Source organism: Pelodiscus sinensis, chromosome 1, assembly GCF_049634645.1.
Source record: "Pelodiscus sinensis isolate JC-2024 chromosome 1, ASM4963464v1, whole genome shotgun sequence".
Lineage (NCBI taxonomy): Eukaryota > Metazoa > Chordata > Testudines > Trionychidae > Pelodiscus > Pelodiscus sinensis.
The window spans coordinates 213,865,447-213,892,950 of record NC_134711.1 but is presented as its reverse complement, the minus strand read 5'-3'; the positions used below and the strand labels follow the sequence as shown (position 1 = coordinate 213,892,950).

The 27,504-nt window shown below is 43.4% G+C and overlaps 1 protein-coding gene across 2 annotated transcripts in view; it reads left to right on the top strand.

Moving 5' to 3' along the window:
* Nucleotides 1–22,707, top strand: part of PRPS2 (phosphoribosyl pyrophosphate synthetase 2) — a 35,863-nt gene extending 13,156 nt beyond the window's left edge. Inside the window, exons 2-7 of one of the 2 annotated variants that reach the window (XM_075914869.1) lie at nucleotides 2,466–2,658; nucleotides 5,816–5,914; nucleotides 8,023–8,147; nucleotides 15,417–15,590; nucleotides 19,068–19,227; nucleotides 20,692–22,707. In XM_075914869.1, the coding sequence (XP_075770984.1) occupies nucleotides 2,466–2,658; nucleotides 5,816–5,914; nucleotides 8,023–8,147; nucleotides 15,417–15,590; nucleotides 19,068–19,227; nucleotides 20,692–20,784 (844 nt within the window). In that variant the 3' untranslated portion in view covers nucleotides 20,785–22,707. The remainder of the gene's footprint in view (nucleotides 1–2,465; nucleotides 2,659–5,815; nucleotides 5,915–8,022; nucleotides 8,148–15,416; nucleotides 15,591–19,067; nucleotides 19,228–20,691) is intronic. The other variant, XM_075914870.1, reaches the window with a different exon arrangement.
* Nucleotides 22,708–27,504: the final 4,797 nt, after the last annotated feature.

Below are 27,504 nucleotides of genomic sequence, written 5' to 3'. Positions count from 1 at the left end.
ATGGAAGAGTGCTTTCCTGTGTGGCAGGAGGACTGCGTGGAGCCTGGCATGGCAGCCTTAGAGCAGCAGTGCTCAGCTGGCACCTAGGAGGCAGCACAGGGCTAGGTGAAGGGGGTAGGGTTAGTGCTGAGGGAACTTTAGTAGGGGCTATAAGAAGCGGGAGGCTGGCACTGGGGGGCTCTTGGGGCAAAGCTAATACTGGGGGGCTCTGGCTGCGGGTCTGGTACTGGTGAACTCTATGAGGTGGTGGATCTAAGAGGTGGGGATGACACTGGGGAAGGCTCTGAGGGGATTGGGTGCAATAGAAACAGGAGGCTGGCATTGAGGAGTCTGGTGGGGGGTCTAAAGGGTGAGGGCTGGCACTGAGACATTTGGGATGGTGGGCTGGCACTGGGGGCAGTGAGCAGGAGGCACTGGCGGGGTTAGGTACAGTGGGTTGGGGGACTGTGGTCAGTGGCTGGCGCTGGGGGGTAGTGGAGGAGTGGGGGGGCTCTAGAAGTTAGGACTTGCACTGGAGGGGTTGATGGGCCAGGGCTTTGAGTGGACTGGTAACATTTTATTTGGATATTTGCATGTTCATTGTTTGCATAATAAATATGCAAATAAAATGTTGCCAGTCCACCACAAGTTTGTGAATGGGTTTGCTGGTCCCTGGTATAAAAAAGGTTGGGAATCACTGATTTAGACCATCCCTGATAGGTGTCTGTCTATCCTGCTCTTAAAAAGGTCCAGAGACAGATTCCACAATCTCCCTGTGCAATTTATTCCAGTGCTTAACCACGCTGACAAATAGGAAGTTTTTCCAAGTATCCAACCTAAACATCCCTTACTGCAATTTAAGCCCATTTCTTCTTTCCCTATCCTCAGAGATTTAGGAGAATAATTTTTCTCGCTCATTGAAACATTCTTTTAGGTACTTTAAAGCGGATGATATGTCCCCTCTTGGTCGTCTCTTTTTCAGACTAAACAAACCCAATTCTTTCAGCCTTCCCTCCCAGGTCATGTTTTCTAGACCTTTAATCATTTCTGTTGCTCTTCTTGAAACCTTTTCCGGTTTGCACTTTATAGACTAACAGATGTATTGGAGCATAAGCTTTCGTGGGCAAAGACCCACTTCGTCAGATGCATGTAGTGGAAATTTCCAGAGGCAGGTATTTATATTTGACTTACAACACTCCTGTTAATACATCCTAGTATGCTTGCACTTTTTTTGCAACAGTATCACACTGTTGACTTACATTTAACTTGTAGTCCGCTATGACCTCTAGATACCTTTCTATAGTACCTTTCCTAGACTGTCATTTTCCATTTTGTATGTGTGAAATTGATTGTTCTTCCCAGGTGAAGTACTTTGCATTTGTCATTGTTGATTTAATCCTAGTTTTTGGTTCAGTTCAGAAATTCTAAACATTAAGTCTTGAAAATTCTAAACATTGTCAAGAAAAAAATCAGTTTTGCTTTGCTATGATGGTTGTATGGAAGCTCTGAGAGCCAACTTCAGCATTTGACAGAGTTGCATGATTTCTGTTGCCTCTACAGCCTATATATCTATCCATGCAATATCACAAGGGTGGGCAATAATTTTAGATTGGGTGGGGGGACACTTCAGAAATTTTTGAAGTGGCTCTGGGTCACCCCGGAAAGGATGGGTCCTCGGGCAGAAAGGGCGGGGCCAGGACACTTTTGTGACTCTTAAGTACTGCATGCCCCTGGCGGGGGAGGAGACTTCACACGTTACACCATCACCAGGCGCTGATTGGCCTAGCAGGGTGTCTGCAGACCAAATCAGCCTGCTTGGCGGGCCAGATCCAGCCCGTGGAGGCCCTTTTGCCCACCCCTTCAGTAACATCTTGTTCCAAATGTTTTTTACATTTCCTGAATGACTGTTGCGAGATCTATCTTTCAAGGTGAAGGATGTCAGAAAAGTCACAGCCTGTATTGCCTATGACTAGGATTTCCCTCAGTGGCCTTTTTCTAACACTCTTTCTGAATGCTGTAATTAATTCTCCTCCCTTCCATTGGCTAGATTTTTATTATCTATAAGCATAGACTTAGATGTCAATGGACAGATGGTATTATTATGCAGGAAATACTTTTTCTAAAACAAGAATAAAATGTTATGTATTCTTTTTTTTAAAAAGGAGACACAAAGTGGTAAGCGAGGCATTATTAATAATAATAATAATAATAAATATTAGACCAACTTCTGTATGAGTCAAGCTTTTGAGTTTACACAGAGTTGCTCTTCAGGTCTAGGAAATAGACTTAGAATGCCATAGAAGAATATTTGTATGTGCTAATGAACAATTATATAATCCACAAATATTGCATTATTGAAACTACTGAGAGCTATTGGTTTTGTTTTTAAAAATCGCTTTCATGGACACATTTATTCTTTGATCCTATCATTATTTCTTTTGTTTAGATACTTCAAATAATTCATTGACCAAACCTTACTCTTTCAGTGTAGAGATCGGTGAAAGTGTGAGAGGGGAAGATGTGTACATCATCCAGAGTGGCTGTGGAGAAATTAATGATAACTTGATGGAACTTCTCATAATGATCAATGCTTGCAAGATTGCATCATCATCCAGAGTGACTGCAGTAATTCCATGTTTTCCATATGCGAGGCAAGATAAGAAAGACAAGGTAGGTGAGGTGAGGTGTATTGTATTATTTAATAGTACATTTCATTAACGTTGTCTTGAAAGGTCACGGGCTGGATGGCCCATGGGCTGGATCTGGCCCCCCCGCTTGCCTTGATCTGGCCCATGAGTCTTGGGGCTCCCCCTGTCCATGGTGGGGAGAGTCTGTGCCCCCTACATGCCTGGAGTATGCAAGTTCTCCACTGTAAGGGGATGTAATGGGGAGCCTGGTGCAAAAACTCCTGCATGGCTGATTTCTGACTAGCAGAGGTTGGGTGGGGGAGGAAGAGGCTCTGTATACTATTGTTCCTTCTTCCCCCAGCTGGGGGAACAGCAGCACAGGGAAGTGCTGTCCTGCAGGCTCCACCCCCGTTGCTCCCATTAGCTGGAAATCATGACCAATAGGAGCAGCCAGGGGGGTGTGTGCCTGCAAACACAGGGCAGCACAGAGCCACATGTGCAACCCCCTCCTCCCTGGAAAGTGCCTCATCCCCTCCTCCCTCTTGCATCTTCCCTCCCTCTTAAACCCCCCAGCCTGCTCTTCACCCTCCGTCCCTCCCAGACACAACACTCCCATCCCACTCCTGCACCCAGATGCTGCACCTCCAGCCCAGACCATGCATACACCCCCCATTCCTATGTCAATTTGCTCACGTGCACACATCCACAGTGACGGTATGTCTGCAGATTCCAGGGCACATGGCGGCCTGCACATATGTCATGCCCCTCGCCAGGCTCAGGATGAGGCCCCTCCAGGTGTGGCTAGTGTCCACATATGCTGTGGCCAGACATTCACTGGAAAAGGTGGTGAGAATTCCATATCCCATCTTGCGGACTCTAGAGAAGTAGACTATGAGAGAATACATCATGTCTGGGATTCCCTTCCACCAGCAACTGCACTCAAGGGAGCTAGTAGCCAACACTTCCTTCCTTGCTATACATGTATGTCACTTCAATAAAACTGGTAGGGGAAAAAAACTGTGGCCAAAAACTAGCGGAATCAGGTAACCCTGCACGTGGACAGCAAAGGGTTGTATGTACTGTTGTAAGAAGGTGGTACCTGCAATTCTTTTGGCACTGTCTTTACCTACATCATCCTCCGAGATGCCTTTGGTTCTGGATAAACAGTCTAAGTGCCTCCTAAGACATCCTCATCAGTACCAAATATATCTACCAGGAAAGACCTGCTGGAATATATGTCCTCTATACCAATCGTGGATTGTGGCCCATAACTCAAATTCTAGAGACCACTTTGTTTCTGATTAAAACAGAGACTCCCTAGCTAGTGGTACTTCTGAGGGAATTCTGGGCCAAAATTCTGCATTTTGTGTGTCAAAATAGTGCAACATAATCACTTCAGTTTCACTTATTTAAGCTAGCTTACAGGGAAAAATCATCACAATAACTGTTCAGCGTATCCTACCTAAACACTTGAAAGTTAAGTTACAAATGCTTGGTAACCAAGACCCTGCATTCCAGTTATAATCCTGGATTTTCATTTAAATCGTATTAATTTTATTTTAGTAGTTGGTGTTCTGTAAAGTAGAATGTTCTTTAAATTGCTCAGACATTCATACAAGAAAATTATACAAGTTTGCTAATCATTGTCCTGCATGTTTTTAAATAAATAAGTAAAATAGACCCTCAGATGTAATCTAATCCTATTATGTTTTTCTGGCATGGGGGGGAAAAAATAAGCTGGAAAGCATACACGCCTTCCTTGCTGAGAATTCAGTTAGGCTATGTCAAGACTACAGTACGTGGAAGTTCCAAAAGAGGATATGCAAATTCCGTGGGAATTTTCAAATCTCACTTTCGAAAGCGCTGCTGGGAGCCGTTTTTTTGCGACCTCCCCCCTTTTTTGAAAAGCTGCTCTTCCTCAAAAAATTAGGTTTACGCGGCTTTTTGAAAAAGCGGGGGGGAGTTGCCAAAAAACCGCGTCCCAACTACTTTCACTTTCAAAAGTTCCTCTTTCGGAACTTCGGCATAGTCTAGACAAGCCTTTACTGTCATTTAAAATAAAGCGACTTTACACCACTCTGGCAAGGTTAAAGGAGCCTTAATAAATTAGAATAATTAAAGAATATTAACAGCCTGCCTGTTTAGCTGTTACATACTACTTGTCCTAATTTCAGTGGACACAGAGAACAATTGATTACGGACCTCTGTATAATAGCCCTTAACTTATTTGAAAACTGCAATCAGGTCCCCCTTCAGTCTTCTTTTCTGAAGGCTAAAATGCCCTATGTTTAACCTTTCCTCATAGCTAAAGGTTTCAAAATTTATAATTATTTTGCTCTCCTGTGGACAAACTGGAAAGAACCCACAGCTTATATTTGGCACCCAGAATTGTACACAGTATTCCAGGTGAAACTTCAGCAAAGCCAAATAGAGGGGATAGTTATTCACACTATGGATGTTAAATTTAGATTAATTGGGTAAGTGAATAGTCGATGCAATTTGCATTGACTATTTGATTAGTCGATAACAGCGCCTTTGCCTTTGAAGTGTAGCAACTTGCGCAAAAAGTCGTATTCCTCGTGGGGAGAGAAATAACTCCTGCACAAAGAGCCCTGTGTTCTTACGCTTTACTGTAGTTTTTCTTGCACAAGAACAGGCTTGTAGTGTGGACGCTCTGCAAGGTTTTGCTCAAAAACGGCTATTTGGGCGCAAAAACTGCAGTGTGAACGTAGCCTGAATGTCTGTCTTAGCTGGTTTAGATTTCTTTTCTCCCATCCCCTTACCTTTCCATGATTTACCTGGAAATAAGTAGAATGAGCAAACTGATTTATACAACATTCAGGAGTAATATCTATCAAGGTCTCATGGGTTTTATAGCGAGACTTGCCACTAAATGTTTAACTCAGATACATTTCTGGAAAATAAGGAATTACTCAAATAGAAAAAGACACACTTTTGCTGTTTGTAGCTTCTGTACCGATTTTGTCATTTGCCTCATTTCTTGATTCCATTTATCATCTTCTTCATTGACTTTACATAGTATTGTTATTTCTTTAGTTCTGTCTGAAATTAAGAAACAATATCAGGTTGTTACATTGCAGAAGATTTAAAGAGAAATTGCTAAATGTGTACTTAATCATGTAAGTCTCACATTTAATTTGACTAAATAGCTTTTTACAATTTTGTAAAACCTATGGCTTTTTCCTCAGAGTCGTGCTCCAATCTCTGCAAAACTTGTTGCCAATATGCTGTCAGTTGCTGGGGCTGACCACATCATCACCATGGATTTGCATGCTTCTCAGATACAGGTAATTACAAACTCTTGTTTACTGTAGCTAAAAGCTTCTCTATTGAGTTAATGTGATAGGTTAACTCTTTGCCAGACCACATTCTTTTTTCTGCTTTTCTCATAGGTGTGAGAGAGGCTATTCAAAAGGAGAATTCTGAGGCTTCAGGGAGAAGAGAAATTGTCTCAAATATTATTTAAATATACAGTTTAATGCAAAATTTAAGAGAAACAAATCTTGCTTCTGGATAGAGACTAGGAATGTTCAATATATCGAGTAATTGACTAACTGAATAGTCAGTGCATTTTACATCCATTATTCAATTAGTCGATAGGGCTGTTGCTACACTTGTAAGGTGAAAGTGCTGTGTGGAGCCCAGGATCAGCTGGGGAATCTCCTGCTGTCCCTGGGCTTCATGTGGCACTGCCACTTTGAAATGCTGTATGGAGCCCAGCATCAGGCTCTTTGCAGCTTTCAAAGCAGTAGCGCCACATGGAGCTCGGGGTCAGCAGGGGAGTCCCCAGCTGATCCTGGGCTCCACTGGCACTGCTGCTTTGAAACTCTGCATGCAACCTGGGGACACCCCAGCTGGCCCCAGGCTCCACAGGGAGCTGCCACTTTGAAGTACCCCCTCCATGCTGCCTCTTTATGATAGAGGCAGCATGCAGGGGGAGTGACTAGTTAACTAGCCTGCCAACTATCTGATAAGCATTTCACATCATTAATTCATATATATGAGTCTGTATGTGTATGAATGTAAATCTAAGGAGTTTGATAGAATTGTGTAAAACTGCAAAGTGTACTAGAATCCACAGCATGTACAGTACACAGGCAGACCTTCCATTATAGTGTTTATAAAATAAATAGTCCAACTGAAGTATTTTGCTGATATAATAGGATCTTATATAGGGGATTTTAGTCTTGCATTCAATTAATACTCAGTATGTAATAGTAAGATATGAAACTTTTTTCACTTCTGTTTTGTCAATTATGTGTTAGCCAAGAGTTGATAGCTTTAGGTAGAACCAGACATGCAGGATAGTCATTGTTCAATGTCTCAACACCCCACACTATGAAGATGTCTTATTTCTTACTAGCAAATGCCTACTTTTTCCAGTCTTGATGTTTAACCAGAACTGTCAATCACAGAAAATTTAAAAGTGTGGATCAAAATCCTTTTTTACTTGTAATCAAGCCTTATTTTTTCCAGAAGTGGGAGACTATTGCATTGCAACCTTGTTCAAGAATTATAGGGGGAGGGGCGAAATGGTTCATTAGTCTGTTGATGCTAATTTGTATCTTCCCAGTCTTGAAATACCACTGTTCATTTCCAGGAGTTATTTTTTAATTAATTTTTTACTTTAAATATAATAGATGTTGCTTTTAGCTGAAGTTCCTTTTTTTTAGATAAGTAATTCATTCTCAGAAAAAGCTTTAGGTATGTACTTATGTGCTTACGGCTTCTTTCCCTCACAAAGAATTACCCTCTGGCTTTTATAGTACAGGCAGTCCCTGGGTTACATGGATCCGACTTACATTGGATCCCTACTTACAAACGGGGTGAGGCAACCCCGCACTAGCTGCTTCCCCCCAGCAGACCAGGGAGACGCGAAGCTAGCGCCCCCCCGCAGCAGACCAGGGAGACGTGGAGCGGCTTTTCTCAGCAGACACCTCAGCTTGAGAATAAAGGACTGAGAGAAGTGAGGTGTGGGAGAATAAAACTGAGCTCTGGAGAAATGTTTGGCTAGAGTTTCCCCTACAATATGTACCAGTTCCGACTTACATACAAATTCAACTTAAGAACAAACCTACAGTCCCTATCTTGTACGTAACCCGGAGACTGCCTGTATAAAGTCATTAGTGATTCTTTGCTCTCCCTTTATAAAATCCTATCTATTAACAGTCAAGTGCTACATGTTGACCTAACTATTCTCCCATTGAAATTAGTGTGAATTTTACTACTAACTTCAGTGAGAGCAGAATTAGGCCAGTGTAAATACTGTTTTGAAAATCTTGCCCTTCATGTTTATGTTGACCAAGTGATTGTATGTTTTCTGATGCTTTTATTCTACATACAGTGGTAGAAAGCAAACCGATGTTAAGAACTGTTGTTTTCTGTTTGTACTCAGGGTTTCTTTGATATTCCAGTGGATAACCTGTATGCAGAACCTGCAGTATTGCAATGGATTAAAGAGAACATTTTGGAATGGAGAAACTGTATCATAGTCTCACCTGATGCAGGTGGAGCAAAAAGGTAGAGTGCAAATTACAAATTGTCTGAGATCAATTATTAATATATAGTCCCTTTCACAGAAAGGAATGCTTTGCCCATACTACTTGGTTGATTTTTATTTGTTTTATCACTGAAAATAGTATGAGGCAGTGGCTATCAATGCTGATGACTCCAGTTCCATTGCAATGAAACAATAGACCATCCAATGTAGTTCATGCTTGGTTGTATCTAGGAATTTTCTGTACTCTAAAGAAAATATTTTCTCTTTCTCCCTGAATATGGCCTCATTAGCTAAGTCCCTGTGAGGAAAGAGGTTTTTCCTGCTGTTTGTTCCTTTAGTGCAGCTGCTGCACCTCTTCCTGCTTCTCTCTGGAGCTACATAAATTTCCCTTCTCTATTCAAGCATACGGCCTACCCTCACTGTACCTGCTGGAGTTTAGGTAAGAGCATACTTGAGTCATGTTTCTTTTTTAAAAAGAGTTGATACATTCCTGACTGAAAACCTATTGACTCAAGTTTAGTGATGTATAATGAGAAAAATAATCTGGAAACACTGAGCAATCTTGGGGAAAAGGGAAGAAATGTGGAGATGTTAAATTAATGGAATACTACAAGTATGGCATCTGTTATTACTTATTCAGGAGATCATCTTTTGTTTGATTCTAGTTAAGTCCTTGCCAGAGGAGGCTGTGAAAACCAGGACTTTAACAGGGTTCAGGAAGGAACTAGATACATTTAAGAAGGTTGGGTCCATCAGTAATTATTAGCTAAAATGGATAAGAATGATATCCCTAGCCTCTGTTTGACAGAGATTGGAAACAGATGACAGGAGAGGGATCACTTGATGATTACTTGTTTCTGTTAACTCCCTCTGGGTCATTTGGCATTGGCTACTGTTGGAAGACAGGACACTGGGCAGAATTCATGTGACCTTTTCTCTGACCCAGTATGGCCGTTCTTACGTTATGTTGTTAAGTACAAATTAATGTCAAAATTCAGAAGCATGCTCTCTGTGCAGTGACAAAGTACTCCATATAGGTGGACCTCTTCTCAGATAGAGGTAGGTCGATCATTCTGGTCATAAGAAATCGCTGCCCATCCACTGGAAACTTAGTAATTGTGGCAGGGAGCGGGAGAACAATTAGGTCATAGTTCCTCTTATTTCTAGTGAAGGACTGCCATAAAACGGACCTTACCAAAGCCTCATGTTTGTCACGAGTTTAAATGATAAACAGCAGAAAGAGATGGGGCTCACTTGGCTATTTAATGTACATATAATCTATTTTGAAGAATGAAGTTACAAATTTCTGTAAGAAGCATTCCAAAAGATAATCTAGTAAATTAGGCAGACTTCCTTTTTGTTCCTTCTCCCCATCAGCCTAAAACAACTCAGTATTGTGGTAGAATTCACCAAGTGGCAGGAAAGCTGTCTGGCAAACTTCTTTGTATATTTTATCAAATTATTTACTTACAAGGGCTTTTTTACCAAAAAATTTGCTTGTATTTAGCATGACTTCTTTTATGACATGAAGATATGCTAAGTAAATCAGATACTGCCTCTTGAATGCTTTTCCCCACTTCTTCCAGATGAAAAAACAGAGACATTTATGCATGTTACCTAACTACTTACCATTTTGTGTATGGAGGAGAAAACTGCCTATACAGGCGACCCCTGACTTACAACTGCCCGACTTATGCCCTCACCCTGCATTTACAACCGCCCTGCGCCAGCCCAGTGTGTCCTCTCAAGCCCAGCGCTGAGGACTACAACTCCCAGGAGGCAAAGCAGGCAGTGTTAGAACTGGTGCTTCTTGCACTCTGAGGACTACAACTCACAGGAGGCAAAGTGTGAGTGGCGTTTGAACTGGCGCTCTGCCAGGCCGGGGCCTTGACCTGGGCCCTGATCAGTGCTGCTGTGGGCCTGGGACATTTGTGCACTGTGTCTCTAGCGACCTCCCTGCTCCGGCCCAGCATGGCATCTCAGACCTGGGACATTTGTGTGGCCTGTCCCTAGCGATTGCTCTTTTCCGGCCCAGCATGGCCTCTCAAGCCCGACATGCTGGGGACTACAACTCCCAGGAGACAAAGCAGGCCAGGAACGGAACCTCTACGTATAACATTGTACCTATGGGAAATCACAGAATACTAGGACTGGAAGGGACCTCGAGAGGTCATCGAGTCCAGTCCCCTGCCTTCATGGTAGGACCAAATACTGTCTAGACCATCCCTGATAGACATTTATCTAACCTACTCTTAAATATCTCCAGAGATGGGGATTCCACAACCTCTCTGGGCAATTGATTCCAGTGTTTGACCACCCTGACAGTTAGGAACTTTTTCCTTAAACCTCTCTTGCTGCAGTTTAAGCCCATTGCTTCTTGTTCTATCCTCAGAGGCCAAGGTGAACAAGTTTTCTCCCTCCTCCTTATGACACCCTTTCTGATGCCTGAAAACAGCTAGTATGTCCCCCCTCAATCTTCTCTTTTCTAAACTAAACAAACCCAATTCTTTCAGCCTTCCTTCATAGGTCATGTTCTCTAGACCTTTAATCATTCTTGTTGCTCTTCTCTGGACCCTCTCCAGTTTCTCCACATCTTTCTTGAAATGCGGTGCCCAGAACTGGATACAACTGAGGCCTAACCAGTGCAGAATAGAGCGGAAGAATGACTTCTCATGTCTTGCTCACAACACACCTGTTAATGTATCCCAGAATCATGTTTGCTTTTTTTGCAACAGCATCACAGTGCTGACTCATATTCAACTTGTGGTCCACTATACCCCCTAGATCCCTTTCTGCCGGACCTAGACAGTCGCTTTCCATTCTGTATGTGTGAAACTGATTGTTCCTTCCTAAGTGGAGCACTTTGCATTTGTCTTTATTAAACTTCATCCTGTTTACCTCAGACAATTTATCCAATTTGTCCAGGTCATTTTGAATTATGACCCTATCCTCCAGAGCAGTTGCAACCCCTCCCAACTTGGTATCAACCGCAAACTTAATAAGTGTACTTTCTATGCCAATATCTAAATTGTTGCTGAAGATATTGAAGCGAGCCAGTCCCAAAACAGACCCCTGCAGAACCCCACTTGTTATACCTTTCCAGCAGGATTGTGAACCATTAATAACTACTCTATGAATACGGTTATCCAGCCAGTTATGCACTCACCTTATAGTAGCCACATCTAGTTGTATTTGCCTAGTTTATTGATAAGAATATCATGCGAGACTGTATCAAACGCCTTACTAAAGTCTAGGTATACCACATTCACTGCTTTTCCCTTATCCAAAAGTCTCGTTATCCTGTCAAAGAAAGCTATCAGATAAACCCAAATAAGGGTTCATAGAATCATAGGACTGGAAGGGACCTCGAGAGGTCATCGAGTCCAGCCCCCCGCCCTCAAGGCAGGACCAAGCTTTGTCTACACCATCTTACAGTGATTCTCCAGGAACCCATTAGGTCTTAAGTGTGGTAGTCGCCTGTACAAGGTTTGCATTTAAAAGTGGATTTCTAACAATAGTTAACAGTAACACAAGTTACTGGAAGAGCAGCATGTTATATATAAGGTCTTTTATGAATATTTGAAGGGATAGAAGGGCTCCTATACAGAAGAACCCCATTTATCAGACTTTACAGGATGGGATCTGTCCAATTTATCTGGATTTCTGATTATCCAAATTGGTCCCAGTGAGTGTGGATAAATGGGGTTCTGCTGTATATAATGGAGACAAGGCGGGTGAGGTAATATCTGTTATTGCAATGGTTCCCAAGCATTTTGATACAGGGGACCGGCAAACTTTTGGCAGACCGGTAACATGTTATTTGCAAATGACGAATACGCAAATGAAACGTTCGTGATCCACCAAAAGCCGAGCCCCCAGAGAGAGTCCCAGTGCCAGTCCTAACCCTAAATCGCTCCACTACCTCCTGTTCCAGCCACTGACCCCAAAATCCCCTGCACCAACCCCCCCTGTGCCAGCCTCTCGCCCTCAAAGTACCCCATTGTCAGCCCCCCATCCCAAATGCCTCAGTGCCAGCCCTCTGCCCCGTAGCGCCCCACCACCACTACCAGACCGCCTGGTACCAGACTCTTGTTTCCAGAGCCCCACTGCACCCAACTCCCCAGAGCCTCCCCCAGTATATTAGCTCCATCCCCAGTGCCAGCCCTACTCCTACAGCTCCCCCCTACTAGCTCAGCCTCGAGAGCCCCCCAGCACTAGCCCTGCCCCTAGAGACAGTGCCTGCCTGGTCCCCCTCATCTAGCACTGCTTTGGTGCCCACGTTGCGATGGTTCTAGGGGCTGCAGTACACTGCTCAGCACCTCCCCTGCTGCCATGGCTGTAGGGAGAGGCGTGTCCTGCCCAGCCTTTCAGTCAACCAGTGTCGGGCAGGGGCTGGGTCTCCTCTGGCTGCCGAAGAACTAACTTCCCTGTCCAGCAGGAGGACTGTGCAGTGTGGGGCTTCCTCCCGGTCACAGCAGTGTGGTTCCCTGCACGGTGGGAGGGCCGCATGGAGCAGCTGCACGCAACCCTCCCACTGCGCAGGGAGCCACTCTTCTGCATCCTGAAGGAAACCCCACTCTGCCCAGCACTGGTTGGCTGAGAGGCAGGACAGAACACGCCTCTCCCAATGGCTGCGATGATAGTGGTGTACCCCTGCCCCCAGGGCCACCGTGGCCCAGTAGCCAGAGATGCGTGGCCTGACAGTGGGTTGCAGCCTGGCAGTTGGGAATCGCTGTGTTATTGGACTAACTGCTGAGGTGAAACGTGAAGAAGAGCTCTGTGTAAGCTTGAATGCTTGTGTTTGTCACCGACAAAAGTTAGCAATAAAGCCATTAAAAATATTTTATGCCTGAAGTTAGGCATAAAACTTTGTTGATATTTGTGCCCCTGCATTCTCAAGACTTGTGAGAATATGTGCTCCTGTGTACAGAGTTGTTATAACACTTTGACTTCTCCCTTGTGGTTAGAAAGATGGCATTTTGAGATTATATATGAAAGAGGACACCCTCTGGAAACTAAAATCTAATATTGGTGGTTCTTCTAGATGTGTGTCCCTGTGGGAGCTCCATTGTTGGTGTCGGGTCAGCCCGGCGCTGCAGCTTGAACACCAACAATGGAGCTCCCACAGGGACACACATCTCGAAGAACTGTCATTACTGCACCAAGGTAACTTCTTCTTAAGTTGTGGTTTTAGAAAAGACCCTACTTCTGGAAGATTGATTGCCTTCAATAGGCCACTGTCTTTATTGATACATAAGTGAGACAGATTTTATTAGATAAATTGAATATTGGTGTGGGGAATACACAAAATGCTACCATCTAACTGAAAATACTTTGTAAAAAAACCCTTAATTTTAAAAAAAAACTTTTCATATTTATTTTTTTAAAACAATCTTGTCAAAAGTTTATTTATTTTAGTGGAGATCAGTATGTCCACAAGAGGTCACTCTTACCATCCTATAAAATTGTCAGTAATTAAAAGTAGTGTGTAGTGAATATTCTGAATTACTAACCACATGCTGAACATTAGAAAACAAAACAGGTCCTCATTTACTTCAATATACAAGAGGCTGTAAGGTTGTTAATTAAAAAAAGCTATGGTACTATCCATTTCAGTTGAAATAGTTTTTAAACACGAAGCTTTTTAACATATGGCTTTTCTAATATTATTAGACAGTGCCATTTTTATAAATAGCCTCAATTCTGAATTTACTTTTCTCTGTCATCTTTAACTCACCTAGTTGTGTTTAAATATTGTAACAATCTACTAGAAGCTTATGAATAGCTGGCATGTATGGTATATGCACAATACTTGCCAACAAGATACTACCAAACCTAAACTGGATTTGTCTGATGTGCAATATTTGTTCTGTAATAATAACTTTAATATTACTTTTAAAACCTCCTTTTCTTGAAGTGAACAGTCTGTATAAATAATTTAACATTTAATATTAAATGCTGGTTTTTAGCTAATGAGATAGGTTTCCTACTTACATATAGCTTTTCTAGTTTGTCCTAATAAAAACATAACTTGTTCTTTCCATCCCTTTGCAAAATATGGGCTGGTCCCCCTAGAATAGAAATGGGAAAGATATGGCCTGCCAAACCATTTGATTTGGCCTGTGCCCGCCATGCTGCACTCCCAGCCCTAAGCCAATAGAGACCCAGGAGCAAGGGGAATATTCAAAGTGGCTGGTGGCTCCCTCCCCCCACCAGGGATGCATAAGAACATAAGAATGGCAATACTGGGTCAGACCAAAGTTCCATGCAGCCCAGTATCCTGTCTGCCGACAGCAGCCAATGCCAGGTACTGTAGAGGCAGTGAACCAAACAGGTAATGATCAAGCAATCTCTCTCCTGCCATCCATCTCCTGTATGATGCATAGAGGGAGCCACCAACCACTTTGAACAGCGAATGACTTTGTATACTCTTCCACCTGCAGGTACCTATTGGCCTAGGGATGGGGGAGTGTGCAAAATCTCCTCTCCCTGCCAGGGGCACATGGTGTCTAGAAAGAACTACTCAAGGGCCCCACCCTTTCTGCTGAAGCCTACCTTTTTGGAGGAGGGTGGGGGGGGGGGGTAGAGGTAGTCCACAACCACTACCAAAATTGGTGAAGTGGCCCCCCCTGCAAAAATTATTGCCCTGCCTGCTCTAGAAAGTCTTTCTTTTGGGATGGCCATCTAAAGTTTTCAGTACCCCACAGCACACCCTTGTTGTTTCTTTTTGTAGTGCTGAAGAAATGATCAGACAACAGGCTGCTTTTCTCTTCATATCATCCAGCTATATTAAGGGAACATGTGGGTTTGTCTTTGCAAAGTCTGCTTGTAGCACTAGGCTTTAAACAGCTGTTTGCTTGGCTTATGCTCAAGCCCAGTTCTCTGGTTTACAGTGCTTTGTAGTAAACCCTTAAACATATGTCTTTATAATACAAATATGAGTAGACAATGTTAAGTCATAAATGTAATTTATTATAACTGAACTACTGACTTAAATTCTTTTTGGGTATCTGAGTGGGGAAGAAGATTGTGTGTGGGAATTAGTAACTAATCTGTATTTTTTCCAGATCAAAATGTGTTTTCTGACATATGGACTCTACACTGGGGACGGGATGAATACTCTAGGGATGAACACTCTTTTTCATCTACATAAAAACACCAGGGGATTATTAATTCTGCTGTGTGCCCCAAATATTGCTAAACATTAATTTTACCACAGACGCATGCAATTTCTTTCTCTAGTTTCTGAAAGTATATTTTAAAAACATTGTATCTTTCTTACATCTTAGGGTTACTTCAATTGCAGATAGACTGAATGTTGAATTTGCTCTGATTCACAAGGAGAGAAAGAAAGCAAATGAAGTGGACAGAATGGTATTGGTTGGTGATGTGAAAGATAGGATAGCTATTCTTGTTGATGACATGGCTGACACATGTGGCACAATATGTCATGCAGCAGACAAGTAAGTATTGTTCCAGAGTGGTGACTGTAGAGTGGGGTACTGGTTTAATCTATTGTGAATTGTCCAAATTGGTTTGTCCCCCATGCTTTCATTTGGGCTGGATCTGGATAGTGTCTGGGTCTATGGGCACACTCCGAGCCTCAGACCTCATGTCTGACTTCTTCCTTAGGAAGTGGAGTGCCATCATCTCTGGACCTCAAAATCAGTGTCTCCATTATTGCTTATACAGGCTCTCTTAGAGCTCCAGCTAGGGTGTGTTTTGAGTTTCTAGTCTGACTCCTTCAGGGACAATGTAGTAGAAAAGCAAGGAACACAGGCTTTTGTTTTGTCTTCTCTTAATAGTTTAAAGTACAGCTGCTGCAGCGCTTTAAATTGAAAGTGTGGCCACAGTACAAGCGCTAAGAAAGCTCTCTCCCAGCACTCTATGTAAATGACCTCTGCCAGGGGAGTAGCTAACAGAGCTGGGAGTATAGCTTGTAGCGTTGTAGCATGGCTTAAACTGGTGCCTTACAGCACTGTAATTTGCTGCACTGAGGGGAGGAGGATGTTTTTTCACATCTCCGAGCCAGAAAGTTACAGTGCTGTAAAGTGCCAATGTAGACTTGACCTTAGCAAAGAAATTTCTTAACCACAGTGACTTTACACTTAAAGCTCATGACAGTTATAGATCTTTGCAAATAGAACTCCTTGAATATACTCTGCCCTAATCTGATTTGACTGCTTCTGGAAATCTAAGATTTGTCAGTATTTTGGGTTGGGCAGAATCCCTCATGCGTGTCCTTTTTACATTGCAGAGGATCAATGCTCCCTTCACTGACCACAATCCCACTTTGTGCTATTTTCTCCTGCTCCATGAGTTGTGCATAACTCTTCTTGTGGATCTCTAGAGAAACTATCATCCCATGGTTGTGGGCCTGAAATGAGGGACTCAGTGGCCCTATATTCCTGTGTTATGACTTTTAGTACTCTTCAATGAGGTGTCAGACATCCTCCCTGAGTGAGGCAGCTGCCTGGAATGAAGTAAAATAGGCTATTCTTGGGCATGTCCAGGTTTGTGTTTTCACAGTACCTGGTACTTCCATGCCTTTGCACAAGTCAGTGAAACTTCACATGCATAAAGCTACTTGTGCTTAAAAAGTTGCAGGAATGAGATCTCAGGCTATGAATTCAGCAAGGCTGAAAAGCTTTATTTCCTGTGTTCATAGGACACCTAGGCCGTGTCCAGACTCAGGGGTTTTTTCGGGAAAAGTAGCCTTTTCCCGAAAAAACTTCCCCTGCGTCCAGACTCAAGCCGCGTTCTTTCGAAATTATTTCGAAAGAACGCGGCTTTTCTTTCAATGGCGGTAAACCTCGTTTCACGAGGAAGAACGCCTTCTTTCGAAAGTTCCTCTTTCGAAAGAAGGCGTTCTTCAATGTAAAGAGGCCGTCTTCGAAAGAGAGCATCCAGACTCGCTGGGTGCTCTTTCGAAAAAGCGGATTTCTCTTTCGAAAGATCTGCCTGCAGTCTAGACGCGATCTTTTGAAAGAGGCTCTTTCGAAAGATGCTTTCGAAAGAAGCCTGCAGTCTAGACATAGCCCTAGAAGAAAAGACCCCTTTTGAGGACCTTTGCTGTTAAAATATATAAAATTATCTGATATCACTTGAGATTTTGGAATCCTGTGGATAGTCCTCTGAAAACATTCCCTCAGTGTGCAGTGGCAGTCAAAAATAACTAACAGAATGTTGGGAATCATTAAGAAAAGCGATAGATAATTAGACCAAAAATATTGCCTCTCTGTAAATCCATGGTATGCTCATATCTTGAATACTATGCAAATAATTGGTTAACCCATCTCAAAAAAGATGTGTTGGCATTGGAAAAGCTGCAGAAAAGGGCAACAAAAATGGTTGTTAATTCTTCCAGATGAAGAGAGATTAATAAAATTAGGACTTCTGCTTGGAAAAGTGACAACAAAGGGGAAATATAGTAGAGGTCTATAAAATCATGACTGGTGTGGAGAAAGTAAGTAAGTGATATGTATTCCTCCTTGTACCACAAGAACTAGGGGTCACCAAATTAAATTAATAGGCAGCAGGTTTAAAATAAAGGGTAGTCTGTCTTCACCCAGCAAACAGTCAACCTGAGGAATTCTTTGCCAGAGAATGTTGTGAAGGCCACGCCTATAACAGGATAAAAAGGAATTAGATAATTTGATGGAAGATAGGTCCCATCAGTTGCTATCAGGATAGGCCGGGCTACAAAGCCATGCTCTGAAGTGTCCCTAGCCTCTGTTTGCCAGATGCAGGAAATGGGTATCAGATAGGGATGTGAAAGTTTAACTACGTAACTGGTTAAACTTAAGCCTGGGCTTATTGGTTTGTGTTATATGCTGGCTTCTGCCCTGCACCTGGTGAGACCGCTGCCACCCTGTGCTCCTGCCTCTGATACAGTGCAGAAAAGGGATAGTAGTCAGCTCCCTGGGAGCAGAGCTGTAGGCGGGAGCCAGGGCATGCTGATACAGAGGCAACAGTGCAGGGACAGCAGACGGGAGCCAGTGTGTTCCAGCTCCCAGGGAGCTGGCTGCAACCCCACACTATGGGTGAGGGTAACCATGTAACTACTGAGATTTTCAGCAGTTACATGTTTACCCAATTACCTGCTTTTTAACATCCCTAGTGACAGGTTCTGTTCATTACCTCTGAAGCACCTAGCATTGACCACTGTTTTTGAAAGATGGTTACTGAGCTAGATGGACCATTGGGCTAACCCAGTATGGCCATTCTTGTGTTCTTACAATGCAAATAATAAATGTTCATGTTGTGTGAAAAAACACTCAGAAGAATTCTCAAAGAAAAATAGAAAAAACAATTTGGTTGTGTTTTGGCTATTACAAATCCTGGTCAATCTAATGTAGGAATGGGGGAACTATGGCTCTCAGGGCTCCCCCCTCCTGCAGCGGGGTGAGCAGGCACTGGCATTCCAGACACATGGGGGACTCTTCGCTGTGCCATCCCTGTTGCTGCCAGCCTCAGCTAGGGTGGCAGTCACCAGCCCTGGCCTAGGCATTGCCAGAGCTGTGCTCCAGACCTTGGCCATCCCCTGTTCCTAGCCACAGGGGATCTTTGGTCCAGCAGCATCTGTGGTCTTGCAGGACCACCAATGTTGGCAGACCAGAGAGTCCCAGATTTTAGAAGTTCAACCCCTTCCTAAAGCAGGTACATATAAATCTCATAACACACAAATTATATTTTAAAACATTGGACTTCAAAGGTGTTACAGCTTATTAAATTAAATTTATCAGGGTATTGTGTATCTGTCATGCATCAAACTAGCAGATACTCAGCTACACTATATTTTGGTACTCTACTGAAGGAATCCATATTTGAACTGGATCATAAACCAAGAGATATCTAATTTTGCTATTTCCTAAGTAACACTAGACTTACGTGCTTAAATACACATTGCAAACTTTTCTGGTTTTCTCCATGTTTTTTAGGTTAGTGTCTGCTGGAGCCACTAAAGTTTATGCTATTCTGACTCATGGAATCTTCTCGGGCCCTGCTATTTCTCGGATCAATAATGCTGCATTTGAGGCAGTTGTAGTAACTAACACAATCCCACAGGATGAGAAAATGAAACACTGTCCCAAGATTCAGGTACTGTGTTGTTTGTTTGGTGTAGCTTTTCATCTGCTTTATAAAATGCAAATCTAGAATTCAGTTCTTGATGCTAAGATCTCATGCCAGTGACATTAAAGATTTATTCACAAATTCACTGGACAGTTGTCTTGTTTGTAGATCTTATTCTTAAATTACACTGAAGAATTTGACTCTCCCTTTAAAATACTGTTGTGAAATCTAGAAAGTTTAAAAAAGAATCATATTCTGCAGCTGTCTCTGAATACCTCTGCTGATGTTGGAGAGTGAGGAGTACATTGGTGTTTCGCACTAAGTAAAGTAAAAACCCTCTTATCTGGCGTTTCACCAACTGGCAAGCTCAAAAAACCAGCAGTTCTGATTTGCACAGGAAGTCCAGCTTATAGTGTGGTTAGTGCAATGTGTGCTTTGAGAGGGTATGTCTACACTACCACCCTAGTTCGAACTAGGGTGGTTAATGTAGTCATACGAACTTGCAAATGAAGCCCGGGATTTGAATTTCCCGGGCTTCATTTGCATAAAGCTGGGCGCCGCCATTTTTAAATGTCCGCTAGTGCGGACTCCGTGCCCGCAGCTACACACGGCACGAACTAGGTAGTTCGGACTAGGCTTCCTATTCTGAACTATCTGTACACCTCGTTCCATGAGGGATGTAAAAAAATAGTCAATTAGTCAACTTCCTGATAAGCTTAGGGTTCTCGTGTAGTTGAGTCGACTATTCTCATCTCTCTTCCCCCCTCCCACTCCACCCCGCTGCCTCAAGATCAGAAGCAGCAAGTGGGGGAGCAGGAGCCCATGCTGGGGGGAGCCGCAGTGCGGGGAGAGGCAGCAGTGCTATAGCTCCTCTTTGTAAATGCAGTAAGCATTTAAAAGGCCGAGCTGCAGTGGTCCAGACCCAGTGGGAACAAGGACTGCTTCAGTCCAGGCTTGTGCTGGGTCCCGGACCTACCCCCGCTGCAGCTCTGCAGTTCAAATGTAGGAGGCTCCTACTACATTTAAACTGAAGAGACACCATGGTCCCTTATCGACTAATTGTGTATGGGATACAAATTGTATCCCATACACGATTAGTCATGTATTCGCTACTTAACATTCTTAGTTATATACAGTAAACAATTTAATAAACTAGAGCCAATTTGGTATTAACAGAAATAAGATTCTGGGTAAAAATCTGTAGTTGTTAAAATTAAACTTCAAGGAGACATTGCCATCTAGTGGCTTAAATTGTCAGCAAATTTGGATTGTATTCCTTGCATTACCACTTAATTTACATGTGGTCTTGGACTAATCATTGTGCTCAGTTTATCAGTCTTTTAAAAAGATACTCAACAGTCCTCATAGGTTCCTCTATTTAGTTAATGTTTGTAAAGCATTTTGAGTTATTTAGAAGAAAGATGCTGTAAATTCTAATGTAAATTCTAATGCTAGTGGAATAATAAATTACATTTTCTTAATTGCTTCTAGGTTATTGATATTTCCATGATTCTGGCCGAGGCAATCCGAAGAACACACAATGGTGAATCTGTGTCATACCTGTTCAGCCATGTTCCACTATAACTGCAAGAGATTAGTATTTTCCTATTGGTTGTATCCACCTGTCATTGTTCTTAAAGAATGCAACTCAACAATGAAATGACTCCCTCTGTAAAAAGCTTTAGATCTTGCATAATTAAAGGTTTTTTTTTCATTTTCTAATTAATCTTTCTTCATTGTAAATGAGCAATGCAACTCCATCTTGCAAAATCTGTTACAAATAGGATTTTGGAAGCTTCAGTTCTTACCTGTGACTTATTCCTATAAGTAACTTTTTTGTTTTCTGTATTTGCCTGCAGCAAGAGGGTCAATACATTTCAAAACTTTTTTATATTTGTGGTGGCTGCCAAAAGGAGCCCAATTTTAAAATATTTCATATTTAGTTTATATTTAATAAGAAGTTGAATGGGCAATGAGGTATTTCTTCTGCTGTGTAATATTGAACCTTGTCAAGGGCTGTTAACTAAACATTGGGAAAAGGGATCAGATGTGTATTCCCTTAAGTTAAATATTTTTATACTTTTGCTTTTTACTTTGGCAGAAATCGTGTGGTAGCTTGATGCCCACCTACTTCATATACCTCATGATTCAAAATTGCTGGGCAAGTTCACTTTTTGTGGGGTCAGCATGGATGTAGATTAGAGATTAGTTGCTTGTGTTCTCTTCCTATTAAACTGCTGCTTCAAATGTCTAATCTCTAAAGCTGGGACCACAATCTCCACTTTTCTGCCTGTGGTAGTTTATAGAATTTCTGCCTTCAAAATGTTGGCAGAATTTACAATTAAATGTGTAATTTACAAGTAAATGTGTAATTCGTAGACATCTTTTATCTATTCATTGGCTTTGCAGTTAACTTACTACAGTTTGTTGAACTTTACATCTTCAGTTTTAACCAGAAGTCTATCACATTATAGATCTTTCCAATACAATTTGAGACTTCAATAATAAAGTTGTAGGGAACTAGTGGCACATTCACAGTATTCAGTGTGTCACATTTTGGAGCATATGAAATTGCAAAATTCAAATTGTGCGTGCTCTCTTTTTGCCCCTGGAAAGTTCAATCTTTCTGTTCTATATTGCTAGCTGCAGTTTTCATTTTTCCAGTTCCTAGTTCCCCTATTCTCAAGGGGCTTGGATACTTAAACCATAGAATGTATTCAGAGCATACAAGGTATTGAAGTTTGGCAAGTTAAAGTAATATTCACATATCTAGATGAAGATAGAATATCCAATTTTCCACCAGATGTAGTTCATTTTCTATTTTATTTTTCATACCTTATAAATGATTTTTGTATAATTGTTGTATTGTGGGGATCAAAAAAGTAGCCTGATTTCTGCCAGTCTTACTGTATTATGGTATTACTTTAAACATGTTTATTTTTCTCTTGCCTCTTAGGCAGCCTGATATTTTTCCATTGTCTGCCTTGTATAATTCTAAGGTTGCTTTAGTTTATGCCAGCTCTCATGTACCTTTTCAGGGATTGTTGAAAAAAGATCCACTTGTACTGTCGTTGTTAGCAAGGAGAGGAATAATGGTGGAGAATATATCCATGTCAATAATCAAAAGAAAATGCAGTTCAGGTGTCGGTCTACTGAACTTCTAGACCTAGTAATTTTCAAATTTATTTTCAAATTTTATAATGTGACAGGATCAATCTGTTACCTGCCTGTTGCATACAATGTTTTCTATAGAATTATTTAACTTCTTGTATTGTTTAAGCTAAACAGCTCTAAAATTATCACATTGCAATTAAGTCTACCCCAAAACTATGGCTGATTACCGAAGTGTGACCAATTGAAAATTTTCTTTAACTTTTCTTTTGTTAGTACATTTAGTACCATAGACAATATCTGTTGCCTTGCTATGTCAGGGCTTTGTTACAAATGAAATGGACTGTTTTGCCAATAGTATGCTGTATTCTTTATTCTTAATAAATCTTAAAACTACTTATGTTTACGGATTGAATGTTATTTTGTTTGTGGTATTGGTTTAGTTGATAATGCAGATTTTTTTTCATTTTTTCAATCTAAGCACAGAAAAGCATGGGCCCCTTGGGGGAAAAAATAGTACAGAGTCCTATAATCAAAGACATTGTCATAAAGTATACACATATCAACTTAATTTTACACAGAAATGTTAATTTTGGTATTTTCAGACGAGAGCTTATTTAATTTTTAATGAAATATTTGAATACAGTATAGTAGTTCATAGGAGAGGGTTTTATTTTAAGAAATACAAGACTTTCTGCCACAATACACCTAAGTTTCCTCTAGGGTGTGTGCAGCTAGGGCTGGGGCCCTATGGCGACTGCTGGAACTGGGGCAGTGCCGCTGGGGCAGGGGCTGCGGTGCTATTTTTAGTACCGGGTCCCTGGCTCCAGCCCCTGGTGCACAGGGCAGCCACCCGGCCTGGGAGCAGCCGGGCAACCACCACGCGGAGCTGGGACCAGGCATGGCAGGCAGCTGCTGGTGCTAGAGATGGGCTGCAGGGTGGCGGCTCCTAGGGCCAGGGTTGGAATTGGGCTGTGGTGTAGCTGCTCTTAGGGCCTGGACCCACTGCATCCTTGTTTACTGGCTCTGAGACCCCTGCCTCCTTCCGCCCTCTGCCAGCTCCCCCTTCCCTTCTAGCTCCCTACATGTCACTTCCCCAGCACCCCACTCTCTGCAACCCTAGTTGCTGGCAGCAGCTTCTCTGCCTCTTCAGGGAGCAGCCTGGCTCCCTACCCTGCCCTGCACACAGGCTGCCGGAGGAGCAGGTCTCGCCTCCCCACGAGGCAGCATGGGCCGTTGTCTGGGATCAGGGCTTGGGGTCCCGGCAAGTGGGAGCTGGGTTGGAATCTCTGTGCTGGGAGTCTCCTGGGAATCAGCGCCACTGGTGGGTGCCACAGCATCATGCAACTGAACAAGTGCACATGACCTCAATATTTGTGCATAAGACAAAACTCATTCTGCTCATGGATGTAAAATCTTAAAGGGAACACTACAATACACCACATTTCCACATGGTTCGGTGACCAGATGTTCCATTTTCAACAGGATAGTCCTGTATTTAAGCCCTATGCCATGTGCCCTGTTAACTACAGGCAAATTGCCGCATATTTTCTACCTCTGCCCTGATTTCAGTACTGCCAGATCCTGCTGCTGGGCAGATCACTGCTCACCAGCTGCTCACCCATCAGTCACAAGGGGAATGGGCTTGAGAATGAGGGTGGGTGTGAAGAAAGCTGTAACACAGAGAGCTGGGGTGCTTCTGCTTGTCCATTAACATGGCCCTTGTCATGTGCTGGCTCTTTGCTAGCAGTCCTCTCCCCCTTCTATTTCCTGTTGGCTGCACATTGGGAGGGCTCTTGGGAGCAGGAGATGACCCCAGGCAGGGAAGATGCAATTCCAGGTACTGAGTAAAGTGTGTCTGTTCCAGGAGCCTAGGAGGATGGAGAGCACTGGGCAGGGAGGGTTTGATTGGTCCCTTTCCCCCTGGCCTGTATGGGTATGTAGAGTTTCCAGTTGTCATTTTTGACCAAAAAGTCCAGTGACTGGACACTAAAAGTCCAGTTGCCATCTGTAGGGACACCGGTGCAGATGTGTCCAGGCGGGCAGGAAAGGAGGTACTGTAAGAGAATTGTGGCACAGACTGGGCAGTAGGGGGCAGCAAGTAGCTGTGCCCAACTCTTTACTCCACCCAGAGTGTGCCTGTGCTGGAATCTCTCCTGTCACCTTCTGTAGCAGGAGCAGCATTGGCAGCAGCAGGTCAGGGATGGGCAGTGAGCATGCACTGCCCCACTCCTGCTGCTGCCCTTGCCCCACACACTCTCTAGGCAGTGCCCCCACATTGCATGGCTGTAAGTAGGGCCCCTCCCTTCCCCCCATGTATTTGCTGTCTCACTGCTTGGGTCAGTCCACAGAAGGGTGTCCCCGACCAGAAGAATTCTTGTTCTTTGAGTGGCTGCTTGTGTCCATTCGAATTAGGTGTGCACACCGCGTGCACCGCTTCTTCCGGAGCGTTTTCCCTAGCGGTACCCGTAGCGCCAGCAGGTCACCCCCTGGAGTGGCGCCGCCATAGTGGGGCATAACTACTTCTGCCGGCGCTCCCCCACCTCAGTTCCTCCTTACCACCTGTGACGGTCGTTGGAGCGTGTCTCTCTGTTAGTTCAGTTAATGATTCCCATTTCTCTTAGCATTGTAGATAGTTCTAATAGTTCAATTAGTTAGATAGTGTCTCTTTGTTTTTTCTTCTCCCCCTTCGGGGTGAGGAATGCCAGGGCCGCAGGGCTTTAAGGTGTGCGCTGTCTGTGCAAAATTTATGCCCAAAGGAGATCCTCAAGACAATTTTCTGAAGTGTCTGGGTGAGGCCCATCTTACAGACGCCTGTAAGATCTGCAAGTTGTCGCGCACTAAGAGGGAGAGAGAGTCTTGTCTAAAACTTCTCCTCATGGAGGCAGCTTTACAGCCGGCACTGGCTGGACATTCTGCTGTGCGCAGTGCACCGGCGTCCACAGGTGAGGCTCCATCTCGAGACTGGGCCTCGGAGTCGAGGGTTCGGCACCGGTCTCACTCCCCGGCACAGAAGAGGTCAAGAGTGTCCCGTGGTAGGTCTCCAAGCCGGAAGTCCAAGTTGGGCCTACACCGCAGTCGGATCCGCGTAAGTCGGGAACTGCCTGTAAAAGATCTCATGTGCTTTGTTTAAGCATAACAAAGGGGCAGTAACTACAGTAACTATGTCAGAGGGGAAGTGCTAGCTTATTTATAACATTGATGCATCTGACAAAATGGGTCTATGGCCACGAAAGCTTATGCTCCAATAAATCTGTTATTCTATAAGTTGCCACAGGACTTCTCGTTTTTGTGGGATACTAGTACTGCACTTGGTTGACTATAAAGCTGGCCTGCTACCTTTGTCTCTTAGCTCTTGTGGTCACTTGGTGGTTCACTCAAGGTGTGCTGTTCTAACTGCAAAGAAAATACACATGATCATACAGCCAAAAAGCTATCTACACCTACCCACATTTAGAGTCTGGAATAGATGTTGTAAATAAAATGTAGAAAAGTCCACGTCTGAAACAAGAATTTGCACCTTCCTTGCACAGAGGGTGCAGGGTAAATTTTTCTCCAATGATCCACAGATACAAAACTACATTTACAACAGATGAGAATGCCTCTTCAGCCAAGGAAGTACAGTAAACTTCCGATAATCCGGCACCTTTAGGACCCAGGGGGTGCCAGATTATCAAATATGCCAGACTATCAGAAGGGGGGGCTATGAGGGGTCTGAGGTGAGGTGGGGAGGATGCCACCTCAGACCCCTCATAGCCCCCCCTTCCGATAGTCTGGCTCTGCCCCAGGCGTCCCCGATTCAGCCGCTGCTGGTCAGTTTCAGTAGCGGCTGAATCGGGGACGCCTGCGGCAGAGCAGCTGGGGTGCTGCCAGGTTGGTCCCACAGCCCCGAGGGGCAGCGCTATGGGACCAACCTGGCAGCACCCCAGTTGCTCTGTCCCCGGCGTCCCCGATTCAGCTGCTGGTCAGTTTCAGCAGCGGCTGAATCAGGGAAGCCGGGCGCAGAGCAGCTCCAATTGTCCGGCTGCCTGGAGCACTTCTGGGTTTCCAATGGTGCCGGACCATCAGGAGTGCTGGAGCATTGGATGCTGGACCAATGGAGTTTTACTGTAATACTCTTTTGCTATTTTGTCAGTTTTCCTTCCACTCCAACCAACCAGAAATACCCATCTCCTACCCATATTGGACTTAAGCACACCTCATTTAAACCCCAGTCAAGTCTAAACAATAGGCAAGTCAATTAGCCACACCATCCAGCTCTTGAAAAGAGACAAAGAGCTGGTATTGTCTAAATCTGTATTCTGATAGTGCCTCTCTGCATTTTAATGGAGAAGTGGAACAGTAATTCTGTAGGTCACTTTTTAATAGTGTTCTCTTCCAGTGCACTGTGAATAAAGTGTTCTCTTCCTTTTCTGGTATGTACTTAGATAAAGTTATTTTTTAGGGAAGAGGCACCAATTGTACAACACAACTGAGTGGGTTAAGCACTTATTGCCATAGGTCTCAAATTGCTGAATCTTTTTTCTTTGTAATGCCATATTATTTAATCCTGGTTTGCAGAAGCAAGCCCTGAATTAATTATGTAGCTCAATTTAAGTGTTTGTACGTGGCGGGGGTTGAGGCGTCTGTAGTTTGATCTGACTTACTAACGTTTCCTCTTTTGTGTATTGTCTTGAATATTTTAGCTGTTAGCAGTCAGGATCCTACAAGTTTCACAGTTATCTGCCATGACTGGTGGTGGTGGTTGTTAGTTTTCTATCCATTTCTCTTTGGGGTTCATATTGTGCATCTGTCTTCTTTGGTGTAAAGCTTTATTGTATATTTGTAAAAATGGTAGCAAGATATTTTTTTCCAGGCATTTGGTGACTGCCTGTTAAATCCCCTGGGTAAGTTCCATACTTTGAAACTTGCACCCAATGTGACATTATTACAGTAAATGGGTAAATAATAGCATTATGAAATCAGAAGTCCAGAGGAGGGGGAACTCCTGGTCCCCACCCCAACAGAGGCAGGTGCCTGTGTAGATGGGCACTCCTGAAACAACTTCTAGTTGCTCAGGGGTGCCCAAAGCCCCGATGGGCAAGATGTTGAGGGGACTCGGTTCTGTGCTCCCAGAAGGGGTGGGCCTCAGCTAGAAGGGGTGGCCTGGGGCAACCAGCCCTTCACACTGTCCAGAGTATGCCACATTGCTCC